The sequence below is a fragment of the Lotus japonicus genome, chromosome 6 (genome assembly GCF_012489685.1).
Source record: "Lotus japonicus ecotype B-129 chromosome 6, LjGifu_v1.2".
NCBI lineage: Eukaryota > Viridiplantae > Streptophyta > Magnoliopsida > Fabales > Fabaceae > Lotus > Lotus japonicus.
The window spans coordinates 51,850,792-51,869,507 of NC_080046.1; the positions used below are offsets into that span (position 1 = coordinate 51,850,792).

An 18,716-nucleotide genomic window follows, 5' to 3' on the forward strand; every position below is an offset into this window, starting at 1 on the left:
ACACATGGAAAAGAGTGTGCATACTTCTGTTTTGAAACACTAGCGTCCATCTTGTTGATGTCATGATCAAATTGTTTTCGTCAAATACCATGAATTTGAAATAGTGTGTTTTTTGGACGAACAAGTAGTGATTGAAACAACTTCCAGTGGCATGGAATCAATTGTCTGAATTACGAGTTAGACAAGTTGGATTGCACTTCCTCTTGCTCAGGCATATTACCAAACACATGGGGTGCAAACTTGGGAACAAGGACAGATCGAACCTGAGGCCCATGAAATTTGAGAATCCGATTTCGACGAAGTTGCGTGCACAGGTCTGGCAGATGGACATGAATTAGATGTGGGTTTTGGTAGGGGTTGTGGCAAGGAAATTGGATCTGCAATCGGTGATATGTTGGGGTGAGGATTGATAAGGTTGGGTGTAGAAGGTTCGTGGTGTGGAGTTTCCGTGGTTTTAGAGGTTGAGTACTGAACTTGGTAATAATGATGAGATACGGATGGTGAAGGTAATGATTGAGAAGGTAAGTATATAGCGGAACGATTGTTGTTGTTGTCGCGCGGAAACCTATGTGGTTTCCCTCTCCTGTCTCGTCGCCGGTTACCGTTGTTGGTATTGTTGAAATGCGCCGATATAGCCGTAGTGAACGTTGCCATTTGTTGCGTCATAGCAGTGAGGGCCGCGGTAAAAGTCGCGGTAACATCCTTCAGGTCTGCTTTGGTCACTGGTTGATCTTCCATGGTTGATCAAGCAAAGAAAAGAGACAGGATAAAGTCTGCTCTGATACCACTTGATACAACGAAAGTCGTATTAGGATTGCAAGCGCAAATCCTAAAAGAATAAGTTTTTGGAATCCACCAGAAAGGGAGATAGCCAGCGCTAAAATCCTAAAAAAAATACACTGGAATCCACCAGAGTTGATAAACTGTAATCCACCAGAATTTGAGAGAAATCTCGTTTTATAATAATCAAAAACTTCATAGGCTATGCCTTACAAGTGCTTAAATAGGAAAAGAAAATATCCTAACAGAAAAATAAATAATATCCTAAAAGATCCTAATTGTAAATAAAAGATCCTAGTTGAAAATAAATAAGTTCCTTACTAAAAATAATTAAGATCCTAACTTAATTTAAAAAAACATAATAGATCCTAAATGTATTTAAAAATACTAAAAATAATAAATCTATAATTATGTAGAAGTAGGACTGTGATTATTGTATATACTTCATTGGGTAATTGGACTCTTGCTTTTAAAATCATCAGCTTTCAACAAAGATAACAATTAAAAAGATGGCATATATGGACAAAATCCGACTTTGTTGAAACTCCAAAATCCATACCTACCAATGCTAACCCCACAGCCAAAAGATGTGAAAACTACACATAATTTCAAGTTTCAACCAACGAAACCTACCTAACAATACCAGTAGTCTAACTTCTCCACTCAAAATTGTATTATGTAGAAAAGGAACTTTTGCAGTCATGACACATATGAATGCATTGTTGAGATAAGCAAGTGAGTTTCAAGGTGATGTGGGATAAAAATGAAAGTGTTCAAAAGTATATAAGAGATAAGACTCACAAAATTAAAGCCTTAACATTTTGAGTAAAAACTTGGTGTTTATTTCTTGATAGTTTTTTTTGTTAGCGTAATGTGGTCGTGGAGAGACCTCAATGCCACCTTCATGATGCAACAATGGTATCAGAGAGCGGAGCATGCGACCTTGGTGTCTTGTAGCTTTCGTCGAGGGAAGAGTATGATAATGTGATAACTCACACTTTCGATGAAAAATGTTGAGAAAAAAAGTGCGTTTAAAGTCTCCCATTAAATGAAATTGAAAAGTGTTAACAAGTATATATTAGTTAAAACGTAAATACTTCAAGGTTTAAGGTTTTGTGATGTGTAGTATGATGCAATGTGTGAAAGAACCTCCATACTTTTTCACAACGCAACATGCAATGCATTATTGCATAACATACATATGTACCATTTGGGACATGAACATAATGGAATAGATTTATTTAGTTATTTATTTTGTTCTCCTAATTAGTTTCATCTTTTTGAATCAACCAACACATACATTTTTTATCTCATGATTCTTTTTAATTTTTAATGGAAAACACATGTCAAATTTTACTAAAGTATTTTCGTGATCTAATTATCACAATTAAGTTTTATATTATATTTTTAACACACCTCTTACGTGAGATTTTTTTACGATTGAAATGTGATTCTCATACCTCATTCATGAACTAATAATTCTATAGAGTTTAAGCGGTTAGGTGAGACATAAATTATACAACTCCAATTTTTAAACACACAAAAAGTATGAACTCCACACATGAATCACTTATTTTCTTCTATATATATATCTCTCAATCACACCATATTAGCATCCATAACTTCTCTCAATTCTCTTCATTTCTGTCTCATACTAATTCGAGCGCAGACACGCTTGGTGTCTACCACGGGTGTCTACCAATCATTTTGCATTCTAAAATGTTTACCAAACTTTGATTACAATTGAATATGATGTCTGTGTAAGGAAAGCACACAGCTCACCAATAAGTCAATAACCAATAACCAACACTGGTAGCAAAAATCGGTTGAACAACCACAACATTCAAATCAGCCAATTCTGCTCAACCTCCAGTTGAACCCCACCAATTTCCCTTCCAATGAAAAACCTTCTTCAATTTCAGAGGCTATTTATTCTATTATGATGAAACCATGTCCTCCATAGTTAACACTTAACACATATCTTTCATTTAAAAGAAAAACGTTAACACTTAACACTCAATTTTCTTGCAATGGCTAGCAGCAACAGCAGCAGCAATGAGCGTGCAGGGGCAGAGATAGTGCACGGTTCCGAGAACTGCTACCGCCACTCGATAGAGCTCATAGAAGAGCTTGGATTCCCCACAGGGGTCCTTCCATTACAGGACCTTGTGGAGTGTGGCAGAGTGAGGGAGACAGGATTTGTTTGGATGAAACAGAAAGCTCCAATTGAGCATTTCTTTGAAGGGACTAAAACTCTTGTGAGCTATGCAGTGGAGGTCACTTGCTACGTGGAGAAGTTCAAGATGAAGAAGATGAGTGGGATTAAGAGCAAGCAAGCGTTTCTCTGGGTGCCTATATCTGAGATGAGCATGGATGGTCCTGGAGCAAAGAAGATTGTGTTCAAGACTCCTTTGGGGATTGGTAAGTCTTTCCCTGTTACAGCATTCATGACCATTGAGGAGAAGGAGAAGTACTTGCAGGGTAAGAAGGAGGAGGAGATTAAAGAAAATTGTTGAAATGTGACAACTTAATTGGATTGGAGGTGGAGCTAGCTCCATGTTCTTGATAATTTGATTATATTTGAATAATGAATAATAGATAAGGTCTAATGAGATCTTGATTATAAAAGATCATCAAGTAGAATATATAGTGTTTACTATGTATGCATTGTTGTTTTGATGATGCTGATTTAATATGCATTCACATTTTGTTCTGTTAAATTATTTGTTGGTTTTTCTTAGAATAACTGACTGCTTTCTTAAATAGTATTTCGTCAAGAAGAATTCTTTAGAGTTTGGAGAACTATGTCAATTCAAGAGTTTCAAAGAGGGTATGGATATGTCCTCCATCTTATAATTACTCTTTCTACATGTAAAATATTAATTAGCTATTAAACATTGTGTTTCTAATTACCAACATGGAATTGAGAAATTAAAGACAAAAAAGATAAAGGACTATTTCAGCATGATTTCCCCTTTGGGCTAGATAGCTCTTAATGTTGATGGAAGCTCTCTTGGTAATCCAGAAAGGGCAGGCTTTGGGGTGTGTTAAGAAATGACACCAGGGATTGGTTTTTGAGTTTCTCTAGGCACTTGGGTTATATAAAGATCCTCAAGGCGGAGCTTTCTGCCATCTTTCAAGGGTTATCATTTGCCATAATACTGGGTTTTGCTCGAATTAAAGTTTTATCTGATTCCATGATGGCCTTGGAGCTAGTTCGGAAGCCTGTGCCTAATATGCTTCTATCGTCGAGGCCATGGAGCATGTGCCTTGGTAGGTTGATTTTGCATTTTTTGCTCATATCCTTAGAAGGTAATTCAGCTGCTGATTTCTTTGCGAAGCTGAGAGCGTCATCTCCTACGGGTTGGTTATTCACAATAGGCCCCCTAATGGCATCAATTCTCACAGATGCTCTTGGAGCTCCTTCTTTGAGGATTTAGTTTTCTCGTCTCTTTTGCTCATTTTACCAAAAAAATGTTCAGTGTATACCCTTTGAGTGTAGACTGGAATGGGGGGAAAATAATATACCAAGGTCAAGGTGTATTCATTATTTGGTAATAGTAATACACATATTACCACTGTTAAAAATATGAACTGTGAATATTTTAACACTTTACTCAAGAACTTTCTATTACTACCCCTATTGCTCCTTGAAGTGAAATTTGTTGTTGGTGTACCCAGGCCAGAGGGACATGAAAAAGAACCTCAAATTGTCGTTTGTCACATCCAATCCAGAAACTTAATAATTGTTTTTCATGATTATGTTCCGAGGATAGCTTATGACCATTCATTCAAAATTGGCTTATATGCTTCTCACACTGTTCCACATGAGATGCTACAGATTAAGCATACAACACTTTTGACATGGTTCAATGTACTATCGGATAATTTCCAACTGAAATAATTAATCTTTTAAACGTGTTCTGATAAAATTGCACACATCACACCTGCTGTTACTATATAGTAACAACCCCAAATCCAAAGCATAACAGTGTTGAGGAATTTATGGCTTACACTTTACCAAGGACATTCTAGAAAAAATCAAGTGAATATTAAACTTCTAAACTTTATAAGGAGTCAACAAAAATATAAGCACTTGCATTCATAAAAAAATGTATTTTAAAATCAATAAGTTCAGCTTCAAGAACAATCTCACTCTTCACAGCAAATATGGACAATAAGCACTTCTTTTTTTTATCTTCCAGAGAACAAAGGCTAGTTCATGACCATAAAACAAATGAAAAGACAAAAGTCAAGAATAGCAATGAACTTTACACACAGCACTAGTGCAAGGGAGCTGTTTCATCCCATATATTCATACAATACAATCTACATTCTAACATCTACAGCTAAGTCATAACAACAAATATACATATTATAAACCATTCCAAAATAACTGGTTCCAACTCCATCCATGTCATTGATTTAAGAAGTGGCAGCATGCTTAGGAACTTACAGATGCTCAAAAGAATGCAAAAATTGCCAGTTCACATGTGTTCCTCATAATGGAAATTCAACATCCCCAGCCTTACATGCCTCATGCCTTAGTCCCTTCTGCCATTGGGCTTATAATCTGGATTATCACTCTTCTCTGTATCAGAAGTCTCCCTCTGGCTCTCTAGATCTTTGTTTCCTGCCTGACTCTTACGCCGTCTTCGATCCTGAAACGTCACCCACAACATTTAGAAACATAACAAGCATTGTAAATTTTAAAATGAAACTATGGTGTTTGAGTCCATGTTCGGAGTAGTGAGATTCACATATCTTCATTAGAAGCTACTCACAATAATGGTGGGTTTAGGCAATTTTTGCTCCATGTGTTTTTCTAGATTCGGATTCCCTGCCATCAGAATTCCCTTAAGTCATTGCATCATGGCTCACAACTCGTTCGATCAAGAGCAGAAGAAGGCTCAAATTTAAAGAGATGTATATCAAGAGTAGTTAACATTTTAAACCTGAGCCGTCAGATTAAGATCGGACGACTACCTAACCATGACTACAATAAATTAAGGGAATTCTGACTGCAAGGAAGCCGGATCCTGGTTTTTTCCAAACATTCTATAAGTTGCTTCGAAGTGGTCTCAGAGTAGATGTGAAGAGTTTTTTGGGAAAAAATGGAATGTAACAATGTAGTATTTCCCACTCCCTTTGCCTTCCCTGCCTCGCTTGCTTTACTTTGCTATTACCTTTTCAAATGTTGTTGCAAGGAACCAAATGTAATTTCATGAAAAACACTAACTGACATGCCAAGTTGGAAACACATTGTGATGTAGAGATAAAAATCAGAGGTCAAACCTCTCGAGGTATGGGATATTCCTCTGATTCAAGCATGCGGACAACTTGGCTCATCTTTGGTCTTTTTTCAGAATCTGGATCAACACACCTCAAAGCTGTCAAAAGGGCTCGTTTAAGGGCACTTGTTGATGGCCTAGTCTCAATGTTGGAGTCCACCACCTCTTCCGATCGCCTACACCCCACCATCATCTTAAGCCAGTCAACCAAATTTACCTACAAGAAACAACAGATAGCATTAAGGAAAGTCTAATGTGCCAAAACTGTAGTTATAGGAAGTGAAAAAGCTGTCATGTACACCAAGAAAATTTTCAATATTTTTCATTCTTCACATTCATCATTCAAATTAAATCAGAATAATATTGAATTTACATAAATAAGTTTTTATGGTTTCTTTAAAAAGAGCCAATCACACACCTCAGCTGCAGGTCGGCTATAGTCCACTGGATCTCTTCCCGTAATTGCTTCAAGGAGCAATACCCCATAGCTGTAAACGTCGCTCTTCTCGTTTAGCAACCCAGAATTGGCATATTCTGGAGCTACATATCTGGAAAAATGAAATGCAAGCGAGAAAAAAGAATGAGCAAACTATAGGCAGTTTCGATTTCTACAATCAGAACTAAAATTATGTCAATTTAATGAATGTTGGCTACCATATAGTCAAAATGAAATTTCAAGGTCACAAATTTATCACAGATGTTTTATGAAAAATGTACACTTGATCATTATTTTTCAATTAGTAAGCCGGATTATGCAATGCAAGCACGAAAAGGTGACAAATTGAGACAGCTATATTGTCTTAAGGAATAAAAAGGCAACTCTGCCAAATTTTGTGAGCAAATGAATATATGCTATGTTTTGGTAGAAACATCATAGATTGTTAAGGAAAAATATACAATTTGCAACTATTAATTATATAGTTTCTCAATTTTCAGGATAAATTATAAAAAACGCAACATGCATACGTCAGTATACCAAATTAAGTAAGCATCTATAAAGAAACTAATTATCAAACAGAAAATAAACAAGTCTTAAATTTGTAAACATGAAGCTTACCCAAAAGTTCCCATTACTCTAGTTGTAATATGACTTTTTCCAGCACCCAGTAACTTAGCCAGCCCAAAGTCAGATATTTTGGCATTAAAGTCATCATCAATTAGAATATTGCTCGACTTAATATCTCGGTGCACCACTTTTGGCTCAATTGCCTCGTGCAAGTAAGCCAGCCTACAAGACATAACAATCATAAATAAATCAAAAGGAATTTCACCCAAAAAAATAAACAGGACAACTACTAGATTAGTTTTTTATTTCAGGAAGATGAGCATACGCTTTGGCTGTTCCAAGTAGAATTTTCATCCGAGCCTCCCAAGTAAGAAAGCCATGCTGTCGCATAGCTCCGTGAAGCCACTGCTCTAAATTGCCATTGTTAACATATTCATAAACCAACAACCTGAAATTAATAGCAGGTTCAATCAGAACAAAATTGCAAATAATACAAACCAGTACTTTGAGATTAGTAAGCTAATCCAACTGTGACATTAAGCCATATGTTATTCAACAAGAAACTCCATACTAAAAAGCTAATCCAACTTGCGAAGGCATTTCCGCGTGTTTTTAGCACACATTCCCATACAAAAAATGTGAGAGCAACCATTTTTCACTTTTAGCTAATGACCATTTAAGAGGCTTCCAACATCGATACAAACAGCCTCTTAATTTTTCAAGCAGTTAATAGATTTGTAAGATAAGTAGTATAAATGGAGACATTAACAACACTGTAAGCCTTTCAGCTGTTATTCAAATGATCAAATCAAGATGGAGAGACATAAACGGACCACACACACATACAATTCAAACAATAACCAATTTATTACCTGTGAGTACCTTCAATGCAAAAGCCCAAAAGTCGCACCAAGTTCTTATGCCGCACATGACCAATAGCTTCAACTTCCACCCTAAATTCCTTTTCAGCCTGTCCTCTGCATGATGGTTATCAACAGTTAGTAAATAAATTAGCTGCATCCTCAGACATACAAAAAAAAAACATGAAACAAGACCTTATAAAGGCTGCAATGCAACTAAACAAGTGATTAACAACACATACAAATTATTGAGGAGCTTCTTAATTGCCACAGGATTCCCATTGATAAGTTGACCTCGATAAACAACTCCATAACCCCCTTCACCAATAACATTGTCTTTTGAAAACCTGTTGGTTGCAAGTTCCAGGTCCCTTAATGTAAACCAGTGGCCCCAGCCAAGGTGAGAGAATTCCGGCAAACCAGTCAAAGGGGATGGTGCAGTTATTGGATGTGAAGATCTGTAAGCAGAAGAACTCCTAGCACCACTCTCCTCACCTGATTGAGTGCCATAAACATCTTTCTCTAAATGACTAAATGAGCCTGATTGACTACTATTATCCCCGTTCTTTGTTTGGATCGAAACCTTTTCAGACACCGCATCACCAAATTTGTCATTCAGACTCATAAAAGCACCATATTGCTGGTGATTATTTGATGAGACTTGATCAACTCTAATTTCTTTGATCTCTTCTGAAACAGATAAGATATGGCTAAGGGGAAGGTTGCCACCAACTCTTCTGGCCTTCTTTCTTAAACTAAGACATATTGATAGCACCGCAAGAATGATTATAATGAACAACCCAACTATTATCCCCATCAATACCCATACTTTCAATCCCAAAACAAACGTTTTCTTGGACAGCCCTGAATTTAGATCAGATGCCATTTTGCTGCTGCCAAATAAACCTGCAGAAGACAGTGTTGAAATATTAAAGGCACTTTGATGCACACAGAAAATCAAGTTGCAAAATGAAACATTTTTCTAGACTATGGTTATGAGTTATGACACCAAACTCTTCACCTGGCTTCCTCACATCTTACACCAGATTTGAGAAAGTTAACCATACACCTAGCCATTCAAAGGTTTCAGTGACAAACTAGATTATCTTAACCACCATTCACAGAACCAACTGACATGCATGTTTGGATACGCGGTAGAAAACAACATTGAAGCCAAAATCACCGTGGATAGTCACAAAAACTAATGGCAGTTGTCTCTATCTACCGTGGTTTCGGTTCACCGAAGTCGTGTGTATCCAAAATGCACTATAGCTGGTAACAGATGAACATAAGTTCATTGTATGTAACCAAAGCATAAAAACAAAGAAAATTGGATTTTACATAGCACTTGAAAATCACATAAGCGAGAAAGACACAAACTTTGTTCTTCTAGTAAACAGGAAAAAATAAGTCCCATGTTCCAAATTTTGCTAACCCAAAAAAATTGAGCCAATTTGCTAGACGACCAATGAAAAAAAAAACCATCATTTGTTACAAATCCTTGGGTTTTTTACCAGCAACAGTGCAGAGATTTTTAAAACATACAGATATTTTAACTGTAAAAAGAAGAAGAAAATAAAGAGGCAACAACATTGGAACTGAGAAAGGTTCAATGAATACCAGTCCACAACTCAAATCCTTGAGAGATTCCTCCCTCAGCTCCTTTTCAGCCCTGAAGCAACATAAACACTAGATCTCTTATGCAGCCAAAGACCTCTTGGTTGTGAAGAAGCCATTGGAGCACCCCATTGTCAAGACTCAAAACCTTACCAAGGTGAGATTTTGCTATCTGGGTTTTCTCAAATGCTCTAAAGGGTGTCTGGTTCCAATCTAAAATTTCACTTCTGAGACACTCAACAACAAACTTCACTTTTTCCCCTCCTCACCAAACAGTAGAAAGAGAAAGTCACAGCAAATGCCCTGTTTTGCAGTTGGAGGGAATGGGAGAAGAAGAACACAACACAAGAGGCACATGAAATACTGAGGAGAGGGAAATGGTGTGGTGGGGTTAATAAGAAGGCATGGAATGGAATTATCAGTGGTAGGTGATGGGAAATGACATCACTCTCACTCACATTTCATTTCATACAGTAAAAGAGAAGGCATCAATATAGAAACTTTTCTTTGCTGTTCCTTCAAATCTCTCTTCCCTCTCCACACCACACTCTTTCATTTGGTTACTCTTCAATCTCTTTCTTTCTCACTCTTCCTTCATTGATTGTCTTCCCTTCAATTTCAATTTCCTTTTCATATTTACTTTGTTTTCCTTATTCATAAACGTTTTCTACTAGCACGCTAAACTTTGCATTAACATGAAAGTTATGTAAAACCTTTTGTGAACAACTATCATAAATAAAACATGACATATAATCAGAAAAGCTTAAATGACACATGATATTAGTAAAAGGATTTGAAAATTTCAAATTTGTGGAGTATTCATTTTGTTCCAAACATCAATTTGAAGAAATTAGGGTGGAGACCTAACTCTTTTAGGATATCATAAACAAAATATGTAAGTTGACAGAATGAGTTCATGAGATTTACTAATAAACAAGCTATGTCGTTGTAAGAAGTGATGACACAAATTTGAACTCTGTAAAAATAATTTAGTATAAGAGAGTACCACAATATTCAAATGAGTTTTATCTTAAAAGGAAGACAAAATAAATGTAGTGGTCATTTTCATTTGAAGAAAACTATAAAGTATCAAAATAAAATATATGCAAAGTTATTAAATATTTCTTAAATTATATCAAAAATATAACAAGAAATTAACAATGTTTCAATATGAAATAGAAATAGATGAATTATTTAATGTGCATCCATATGTGTCTTTCTTATTTCCTATTAGTGTTCCATAGGCATAATGCTACACATATATTGTTTTTTATATAATACATTTTTATCTAATGTTTGACTTGTTTTTTACATGATTTCATTTCATTTTATTATTACACTGAGGTGGTGTCTTCTAATCTAAGGTATATACGAAAAAGTGTTGTTCTTTAAGAGAATAATTTCCACATGAGTTGCTTAAATTGGTGAAGGAGGTTGAGCTGCAAAAATTACTAATTTCAATTTTCATATGTTTATTTGGTGTGGTTTAGTTATTGTCCAAGCCAGAAAGACTTGAAGTTGAAAGCCAAAGAAACAGACTGGACACAACATCAATGTTCTCGTGGTCCATACTCCATAGTACCCGTATTCAATATTGATAATTCAAATGTGTCCTTGGTAGGCAAGAATAATCTTCCTTATACATGTCACTAGTTAATACCATAGTGCATCTTTACATACAAACCAAAATTACAATAGACAATCCTAACATATATTACTAGAAATTATTTATGTTCACCGTAATTTTGACTCAATTGTATTTTTTCACGTCTCTGAGAGCGTGTTTGTGATCTAAGAATGCAATTCTAGTTTCATTTTTAACTTTTCTCAATCCTCTACCAAAGTGGATTGCAACAGAAAAAGGAAAGGAGAATGGGGCATACTCTACACGCTATATAGAACCCTTGAAGCAGCGAAACTGATCCTGAAGGCAGCACTTAACTAATAACTACATACCCAATAAGGATGATGAAGACCCTCCCCAATCCCCAATATGATGATGTAAATAACATATTGCAGAGTAACATGTGAATGAGAGAAAGGGAAAGAAAGGCCCACATTCTGCAATCAAATCAACATGTACATGTCATCCTTATACCATTTTTAACATAAGGGTACCCTTACACTGCACTTTGTATAGCAATGATTGGTTTGAACCACCAAGCTTGCATACATTCATGTGACATAAGCCATGTCCTGTGATTTTGCTTCTGTGGTCTCAGGTTACTCTTTAAAGAAAATTTATGGTGGTCCAAGTTCAAGAATGCTTTATCAAGCACTGTTTATATCCCTGTTCGGTTTTCACTGCCACATGTCCAAACAGAACATGTAAGTGACGCAGCAGGATAGGTATCTAGCAATCTCAATTGGAATCTCAATCGAAGAGTAAGACAGGAACTCGATGAGATAAATAACAGATGTAATATAGTGTAATGTGATTGGAATAAATAGAGAAAAAATAGTGTATATATGTATGGAGTACTAGTAAGACATCCATCTCAATCGAAAAGTCACATTCCTCATTTCCTCCCAAATTCCCAATTTTGGATCTTCGTAATTCTTTTATTGTTTTTTAAAAATAGGATCTGCCTAAGTTATTCTAAGAGAATAAAATTGAGATGAAATAAATAAATAAATAAATAAATAAACATTCCCTGATCTATTTTATAGCTTTATGGTGATAATATTATAACTTATTTCATGAGCGTCAGTTACAGTAGTTTTTTGAACTCTTAAGTCGAAAGTTTGATGTTTAAGAATTACATGCATTTGACCAAAAACAAATTAATTACATGCATTTTTTAAAGACATTTAACATTCACTATATTCAAATTGAAATTACAATAGAAATTTTAATTTTAATAAAATATATTATGATTTTTTTGTATCATTTATTGGTGCTGTAGCTCCTATTTGGTGATTTATTTTATGAAAGATATAAGCACTCATTTTACTACATTTTTCCATATATACAAATGATTTTTGTAAGCTCATAATAACCAGTTTATGTTTCTCTTCAACTTTATAAATCAGACGAGGGAATTAAAATTGGAAATTTATTTGGTACTTTTTTAAAAGTGTAGGGTTCCGTATCTTTAGTCATATTTTCTTCATAATAAATTTTTAAAAATTTATTTAATCCTTTATATAGTAAAAGATGAACAAAAGGTTACTAGATCCTCTCCTATTTTCGATGGGTGCTGGAGCAACGCCCATTAAAATTTGCATCCTTTAATTAAAATTTTCTTTGAAGAAAATCGCACACTTTTAATTTGTTCAGTTTTAGCAAGATATATATATATATATATATATATATATATAACTTGCACTAGATAATTATGAGCTACCTAGATGCAAATTAGCTGATTTACGGTAGCAATTGGTAATGGAACAGAACGGAACAGAACATAATGGACAGGACAATAATGTTTCATGTACTGTATTTGGTAACTTCAGATCATTAGAACAAAACCATAAGTTTAATTACATATATAACCCTGTCATATGTAATATTTTATTGAGAATAAAAAATGAAAATCAACATAACATATTTTTCATATTTTTATTTGCAGATATATAACAATCATTGGATTAAAATTAATGGTCAGGATTACACTTTGATTTAAAATTTCCAGAAGACTATATCCTCTCTTTTCTTCTCCATTCGCTAGTTCTCTGAAACTTTTTCTCCTCCTCCTCCCATGGCTCCGTACAGAGATGCAGTTCAAAAAAAATTGATTTCTTTATAAAAATTTAAATATTAAAATTCAATCTGGGTTTGATTACATTTCCTACGAAAATTGTGTGATGGGAGTGAATTGTTGAATTGGTATTTGAGTTCTTTCTCCCCAGATTTCTTTCTTTCTCGTGCTATTTATTGTTTTACATGGAATCAATGCAATGCGAAAAAAAAATATAATTGGCTTTCAATCATGGCTATCGTAATTTGTATGTTTCAATCGAGGTTTGATAGGATTCACATGAAATCCTTTTTTACGTTTTGTGAAGAAGAATGAGAAAGCAGTGGGATGGATCTGGTGAGATTTCAAATATGAGTTAGGGATAATTTTGTCAGTTTAAATTTTTTAAAAGAGTGTTCTCTTTCGTTCCCTTCCGTTCAGTTCTTTTTCAGGGAACTAAAATGTTCTGTTCTATGAGTCTTTTGTTCTGTTCTGTTCCAGCTTAAATGCATAACAAACACAGAACATAACCAATATGTCTCGTTCCGTTCCGTTCAAACGTGTCTACCAAACACTACCTACATCTTAGCCCTAGAATTTATCATCATGGTGTTTCTAGTCAGCTAATTTGGATTTATCATCTTAGCTTAATTAGAGCCTTAGACAATAGATCCTAGTGCCAAGAATTAGCTGATTTACAACTTGGCACTAGGATTCTGCACCTTTGATTTGTTCAATTTTACGAATAATTCCGCAAAATCCTACTGACTAAAACACTTATTAAAATTTATCTATTAGAAATAATATTAAATAAGCTTTAATAAGTGTTTTTAATACGCTCCAAACCTAACTATCCTACAACTTTAAAAACTAATTATTCTGTTTATAATTTGTTACTCATGCTTTATTAATTCATCAATTAATTGTAACAAAAAAAATTAGTCTGTAACCAAAAAAAATCATCATTAATTAAGATGGGCCCATAAAAGAAATATTTACTAAAGGGACAAAGAGTACAGGGTGGTAAGTATCCTGCCATAACTCAGCTTTAGTTCAATAAAGCTCAGATAAAGTGGAGGTTTCCCATTCTTTTTTTATTTGTTACAAATGGAAATAGGAGGTTTCCCATTCTAAAATGTGGTTTGATTAACTCGAAGAATATCTAAAGGATGTATAATTAGAGATAACTTGCATTGTGCAAGTAAATTTGCTTCTTCCATTAATATTATCCTTTCTTTTTGGAATGTTCTGTTTAATTTTTTTTTTCTCTGATGAGGGCAATTTTGCTTGAAAAATTGGAATAATCCCTCTTCACAAATGATTTTTTTAGAGTTGAAATTTCTGTCTTTACCTTTGTGGTGATCTAGTTTATTATCACTAGCTAGACCAACACATTGTTAGTATCTTCTTGTTTAATTATTACTCCAAGGTTCATTCAATTGCATTTTTCTTGTCTTTTCTCTTTAGTTAGAGGTTTGTGCTTCTATTATCTTTGCTTCTCAATTAACATAGATCAAAGAAAAAGCAGAAACTTTATATATACAAGTGGAATTATTTATTCGGATGGGAAATATTTCTTCTTTTACTGATAAATAATTAAGCAAGAGTATTTTTTGACCAGACACATCCAATAAAGGTAGCTTAGCTGGATAGAGACTGTTAATTAATTAACTACCACTAATAAGTATATAAACATCTATGATTGTATATTGCCTAATGCCTAATTTGCTGATGAAATTAACAACACTTAATTATTTGGTACTTGGTTGCACGATTCTGTCCTCATCCTTTAATTTGTGTATTGCAAATTGCTATTACACAACAACGGGTTGTCTAAATGACTCGTGATAAAATTTGGGTTAAATAACCAATCATCCAATCACAATGAAGATAAGTGAGTTGGAATTTTTATACTTTATTTATTAATTTATTTCCAACTCATTTATCTCCAATGTGATTGGATGATAAATTATTTAACCAAAACTTTATCATGGGTCATTTAGACAACCCCACAACAAATGACAGCTAGCATAGTATAATTTATATGCAAATCAAAATCTTAGAAAATGCAATTATGTGTACCCAGTTAATTAAGTATATGAATTTGGGCGGTCACCAATTGCGTTCTCTGTTTATTTTTCTTTTAGTTTGCATTCTTCACAATATGCAATCCTAGTTGGGGAAAATCATTATAGGTAGCAAAACTTTCCTTCATATATTTAACACACCTGCATCTTCAGAACTTTTGTATCTTGCAAGAATCAAAAAATAGTGTATTCTACCTAAATTATGATCACATGATGAAATTATACTTCATTAGTTTTATGTACCCTTTCTGTACTCTCTTCTTTTTTTCTGGATGTAACAATAAATATCAGCTATATATTAAATGAATAAAGAAATGATTGTGATTTGTGAAAATACATATCCATTCATGGGAAATTTTGTATATTTATTATCTATTGCTATTATTTATAAGAATGCTACTCCGTTCAAAATAAGTTTTGATATTTTTTTTTCTAAAAAATATAATAATACATTGCTTGCTCTAGTGATCAAACTCTAGTTAGTTGTCCTCGAATGATAACTCAAGTGGTAAAAGCTAGGTGATATGTGAGTTTTGATGGGGGAGGTCCAAAAATCAATCCCTGATGAGTACAATTTATCTTTCCAATATAAAAAAAATCTACTTAGTTTAGTCACACATCATTAAACATGATAAATTTGATTTTTCAAATGGAAATAAATAGGTGGCATAAAATAACAAGTTTTCTTCTACACTTAGAAAATTAGAAATACAAATAAGAAAACTACTCAAATAGGTCTAGTCATAAACATGAAATAACAAAAGAAGGAGGAAACTTCTAAATATGCAAAGACGGCGCATCCCGTGAAATTTGTCTAGCCAGAGGATCAACAAATGTGTTTCGCTCACTAGAGGCATGAATAAAACTGATATTTCAAAATCCCAACTCAACATGTGTCTATGATCCTAACAATCACATTCTTATGCCAATGCGTATGCACATCAATATTGCAGTTAAGCAACTCCAAACATTCTTACAGTCTAATGCATGCAAAATATCTTTGTGCCCCAGCTCCCAGACATGGAGAAGACATTTCTCCACAGCTAAAAGCTCTGCACAAAATGAATCACCCTCTCCAAAGAAAGCAACCTCTGTCAACCAACGTCCATCTGAATCACATTACGAAGAAAACCACCAACACTCATTCTATTCAAATTCACATTCTAACTACCATCAACATACAGCACTGCATTCTTTGTGTTATTATTCATTATTGCCATAGAAGATATGGGTTGAGCCCAACGCAGCCATTGTTGCACAAAGATCATGATCAGACGCAATACAAAATTCATACTCCATGTTTAGAATTCGAATAGCAATTATTCTTCCAATTCCAAAACCACTAGAAAATAACTACCACAGATAAATTTCTACGATTCTGTATAATAAGAAAAAACTAATTTGGAAAAAGAAACATCACCCCCGCGGAAATACAGGTAATGCAGTGATATAATAATTTTTTTTTTCGTAAGTACGAAAATTAAATGACAATAACAAGTTTAGTAAATAATCATAATTAAAACTTTTATTTTGTTTATTATCTTGGCCCTTGGGTAACCAAACAAATTAAGAGGCATTGGCCACATCATATGATATTATGATCTAACTCACATATAACATAAACAAAAATTGAGCCTCGTACTCTGCCGACAACTTTCATGTAAAAATTCAACAAGTGAAATGAGAGTCAATCAGTCAACCCCATTTGCCTTGTATGGTTGGATTTTATCACAAGGAAGGTTCAAAAAGAAGTGAGCTTTGTACTTTGATGCTTAAACTAAGATATAAATATGGGGTTGTGCACGATTCATGTGTTTCTTTTAATACAATTCAGAATAATTTTTATCCAAAAAGAAAAAAAGTACCCTTCCATTTATATCTCTTGCCTTGTCTTGTGTCTTCACTCTCTTAAAGGGCCCTCAATATCCTAAATTTCAACTGCACAACTGTTTTTGGGACCCATCCTAAAGTTAAATATGGTTAATGGTTAATAATGTTTCTTTTTAGCACATGTGTCCAAACAATCATTTTTGAGTTGAGAACGTTCATATTCTTATGAGACTAGTTCTCCATGTGAGTTTTTTTTCCATTCATACAAGACTTGAATCTGAAACTTTTCTTAAAAAGAATTAAACATGTATCATTGAACCAAATATTCATTGGTGATTAACAATGTTGTATACAAATACAATACTTGCTTAATTAAAAATATAAAAAAGGGGGAAAGTCTCCAACATTACATTAGACCTGCTCACAAACCTTCAAAGCAAATCCTTGAATCAAATGCCATTATTGAACAGAATTTGAAATGAGACTAAGATATTGCAGAAAGATCACAACCATAATTGGACTGTATGGGTCTACCCGCATCTAGATTTTCTATCAATTAAAAATTCCTCTATCCTGAATTTCTACAATTAAAAATTGACTTAATTGCACTTTTCGTCCCTGATGTATTATGTATGTGCGATTTGGGTCCCTGATTTTTAAAACGAGCAATTTAAGTCCTTGAATTATTAATTTGTGACAATTACCGTCCATCTGTTAATTGAACATCCAATTAATAACAGAGTTAGCATACTTGGCGTTCATTAATGACGTCGCGTTGACTCTTTCACCACTAGAATGCCACTGGGGCTGCCAACTCACTAAATAAGAGATTAAATAAAACTAATTAATTAACTAAGTATAATCCTAAAAAATAAATCTGGAATCTAAACCTAAACAGCTCCATCCCCTTCTCTTCATCTTCTTCCGCATCCCCAACCCCACTCTGAATATTTATATTTTGATTCTTGTGTTTTTATGGGGAATGTTGTGCGGAGGTGCAGGAAGTGCGAAAAGGTTGTATAGAATCAATTATGAGATCTTTTTGTTATTAAATTTGAATATTTGTTTTTTGATTCTTGTGTGTTTGATTGGGAATGTGGTGCGTAGGTTCAGGAACTTTGAAAGTGTTATACAAAATCCATTTTCTGGAAAAAATTATTTGGGGCAAGGGTTAATTTTTTTGGAAGAAGAGTGTGGATTTGAGAAGGGAATGGTGGTTGAAGAAGAGGTCCTGCAAGTTGGTGAGAACACATATTCTGTTGATTCTGGGTTTGTTCACATAACATGGCTCAACTCAAAAGAAGGAAGGAAAATACCCATTTGCGGTTAACAAACTTTTGGGAGCAGCTTGTTCTTAGGGGTTTTTTGTGGATAATAATATATAATCCTTTATTTTTTTTAAAAAAAAACTTTTGGGGTCATTTTTAACGTTTTTCATTTTAGCATTTACGAATCTTTAGGCATTTTTTCCTAAAATTGTTTGGGTCTGTTAAGTTTTGATGGGGATTGTTGTGAAGTTTTGATGGGGGATTGAAGAGGGAGAGGGACGGGAAATCAGGAATGGA

At 34.2% G+C, this 18,716-nt stretch overlaps 2 protein-coding genes across 2 annotated transcripts; one reads left to right on the top strand and one right to left on the bottom strand.

The window, feature by feature from the left end:
- The first annotated feature begins 2,591 nt into the window (after positions 1–2,591).
- Positions 2,592–3,500, top strand: LOC130722432 (uncharacterized). The gene has a single exon (XM_057573151.1). It carries the CDS (start codon positions 2,811–2,813, stop codon positions 3,294–3,296), a length of 486 nt encoding a protein of 161 aa, XP_057429134.1. The 5' UTR covers positions 2,592–2,810; the 3' UTR covers positions 3,297–3,500.
- A 1,451-nt stretch (positions 3,501–4,951) lies between these two features.
- Positions 4,952–10,151, bottom strand: LOC130722431 (probable receptor-like protein kinase At5g18500). The gene is made up of 8 exons (XM_057573150.1): positions 9,558–10,151; positions 8,180–8,843; positions 7,950–8,054; positions 7,403–7,525; positions 7,129–7,299; positions 6,490–6,619; positions 6,076–6,288; positions 4,952–5,441 (listed from the first exon to the last, which is right to left on the bottom strand). Exons 2-8 carry the CDS (start codon positions 8,821–8,823, stop codon positions 5,325–5,327), a joined length of 1,503 nt encoding a protein of 500 aa, XP_057429133.1. The 5' UTR covers positions 8,824–8,843; positions 9,558–10,151; the 3' UTR covers positions 4,952–5,324.
- Between the last annotated feature and the right edge of the window lie 8,565 nt (positions 10,152–18,716).

Coding starts and splice junctions, on each gene's coding strand:
- LOC130722432 (XM_057573151.1), top strand. CDS start 2,811: ATGGCTAGCAGCAACAGCAGCAGCAATGAGCGTGCAGGGGCAGAGATA.
- LOC130722431 (XM_057573150.1), bottom strand. CDS start 8,823: ATGGCATCTGATCTAAATTCAGGGCTGTCCAAGAAAACGTTTGTTTTG. Junction 7,300..7,402: donor CTACTTGGAACAGCCAAAGC/GTATGCTCATCT, acceptor TATGTCTTGTAG/GCTGGCTTACTTGCACGAGG. Junction 5,442..6,075: donor AATATCCCATACCTCGAGAG/GTTTGACCTCTG, acceptor GTGACGTTTCAG/GATCGAAGACGGCGTAAGAG.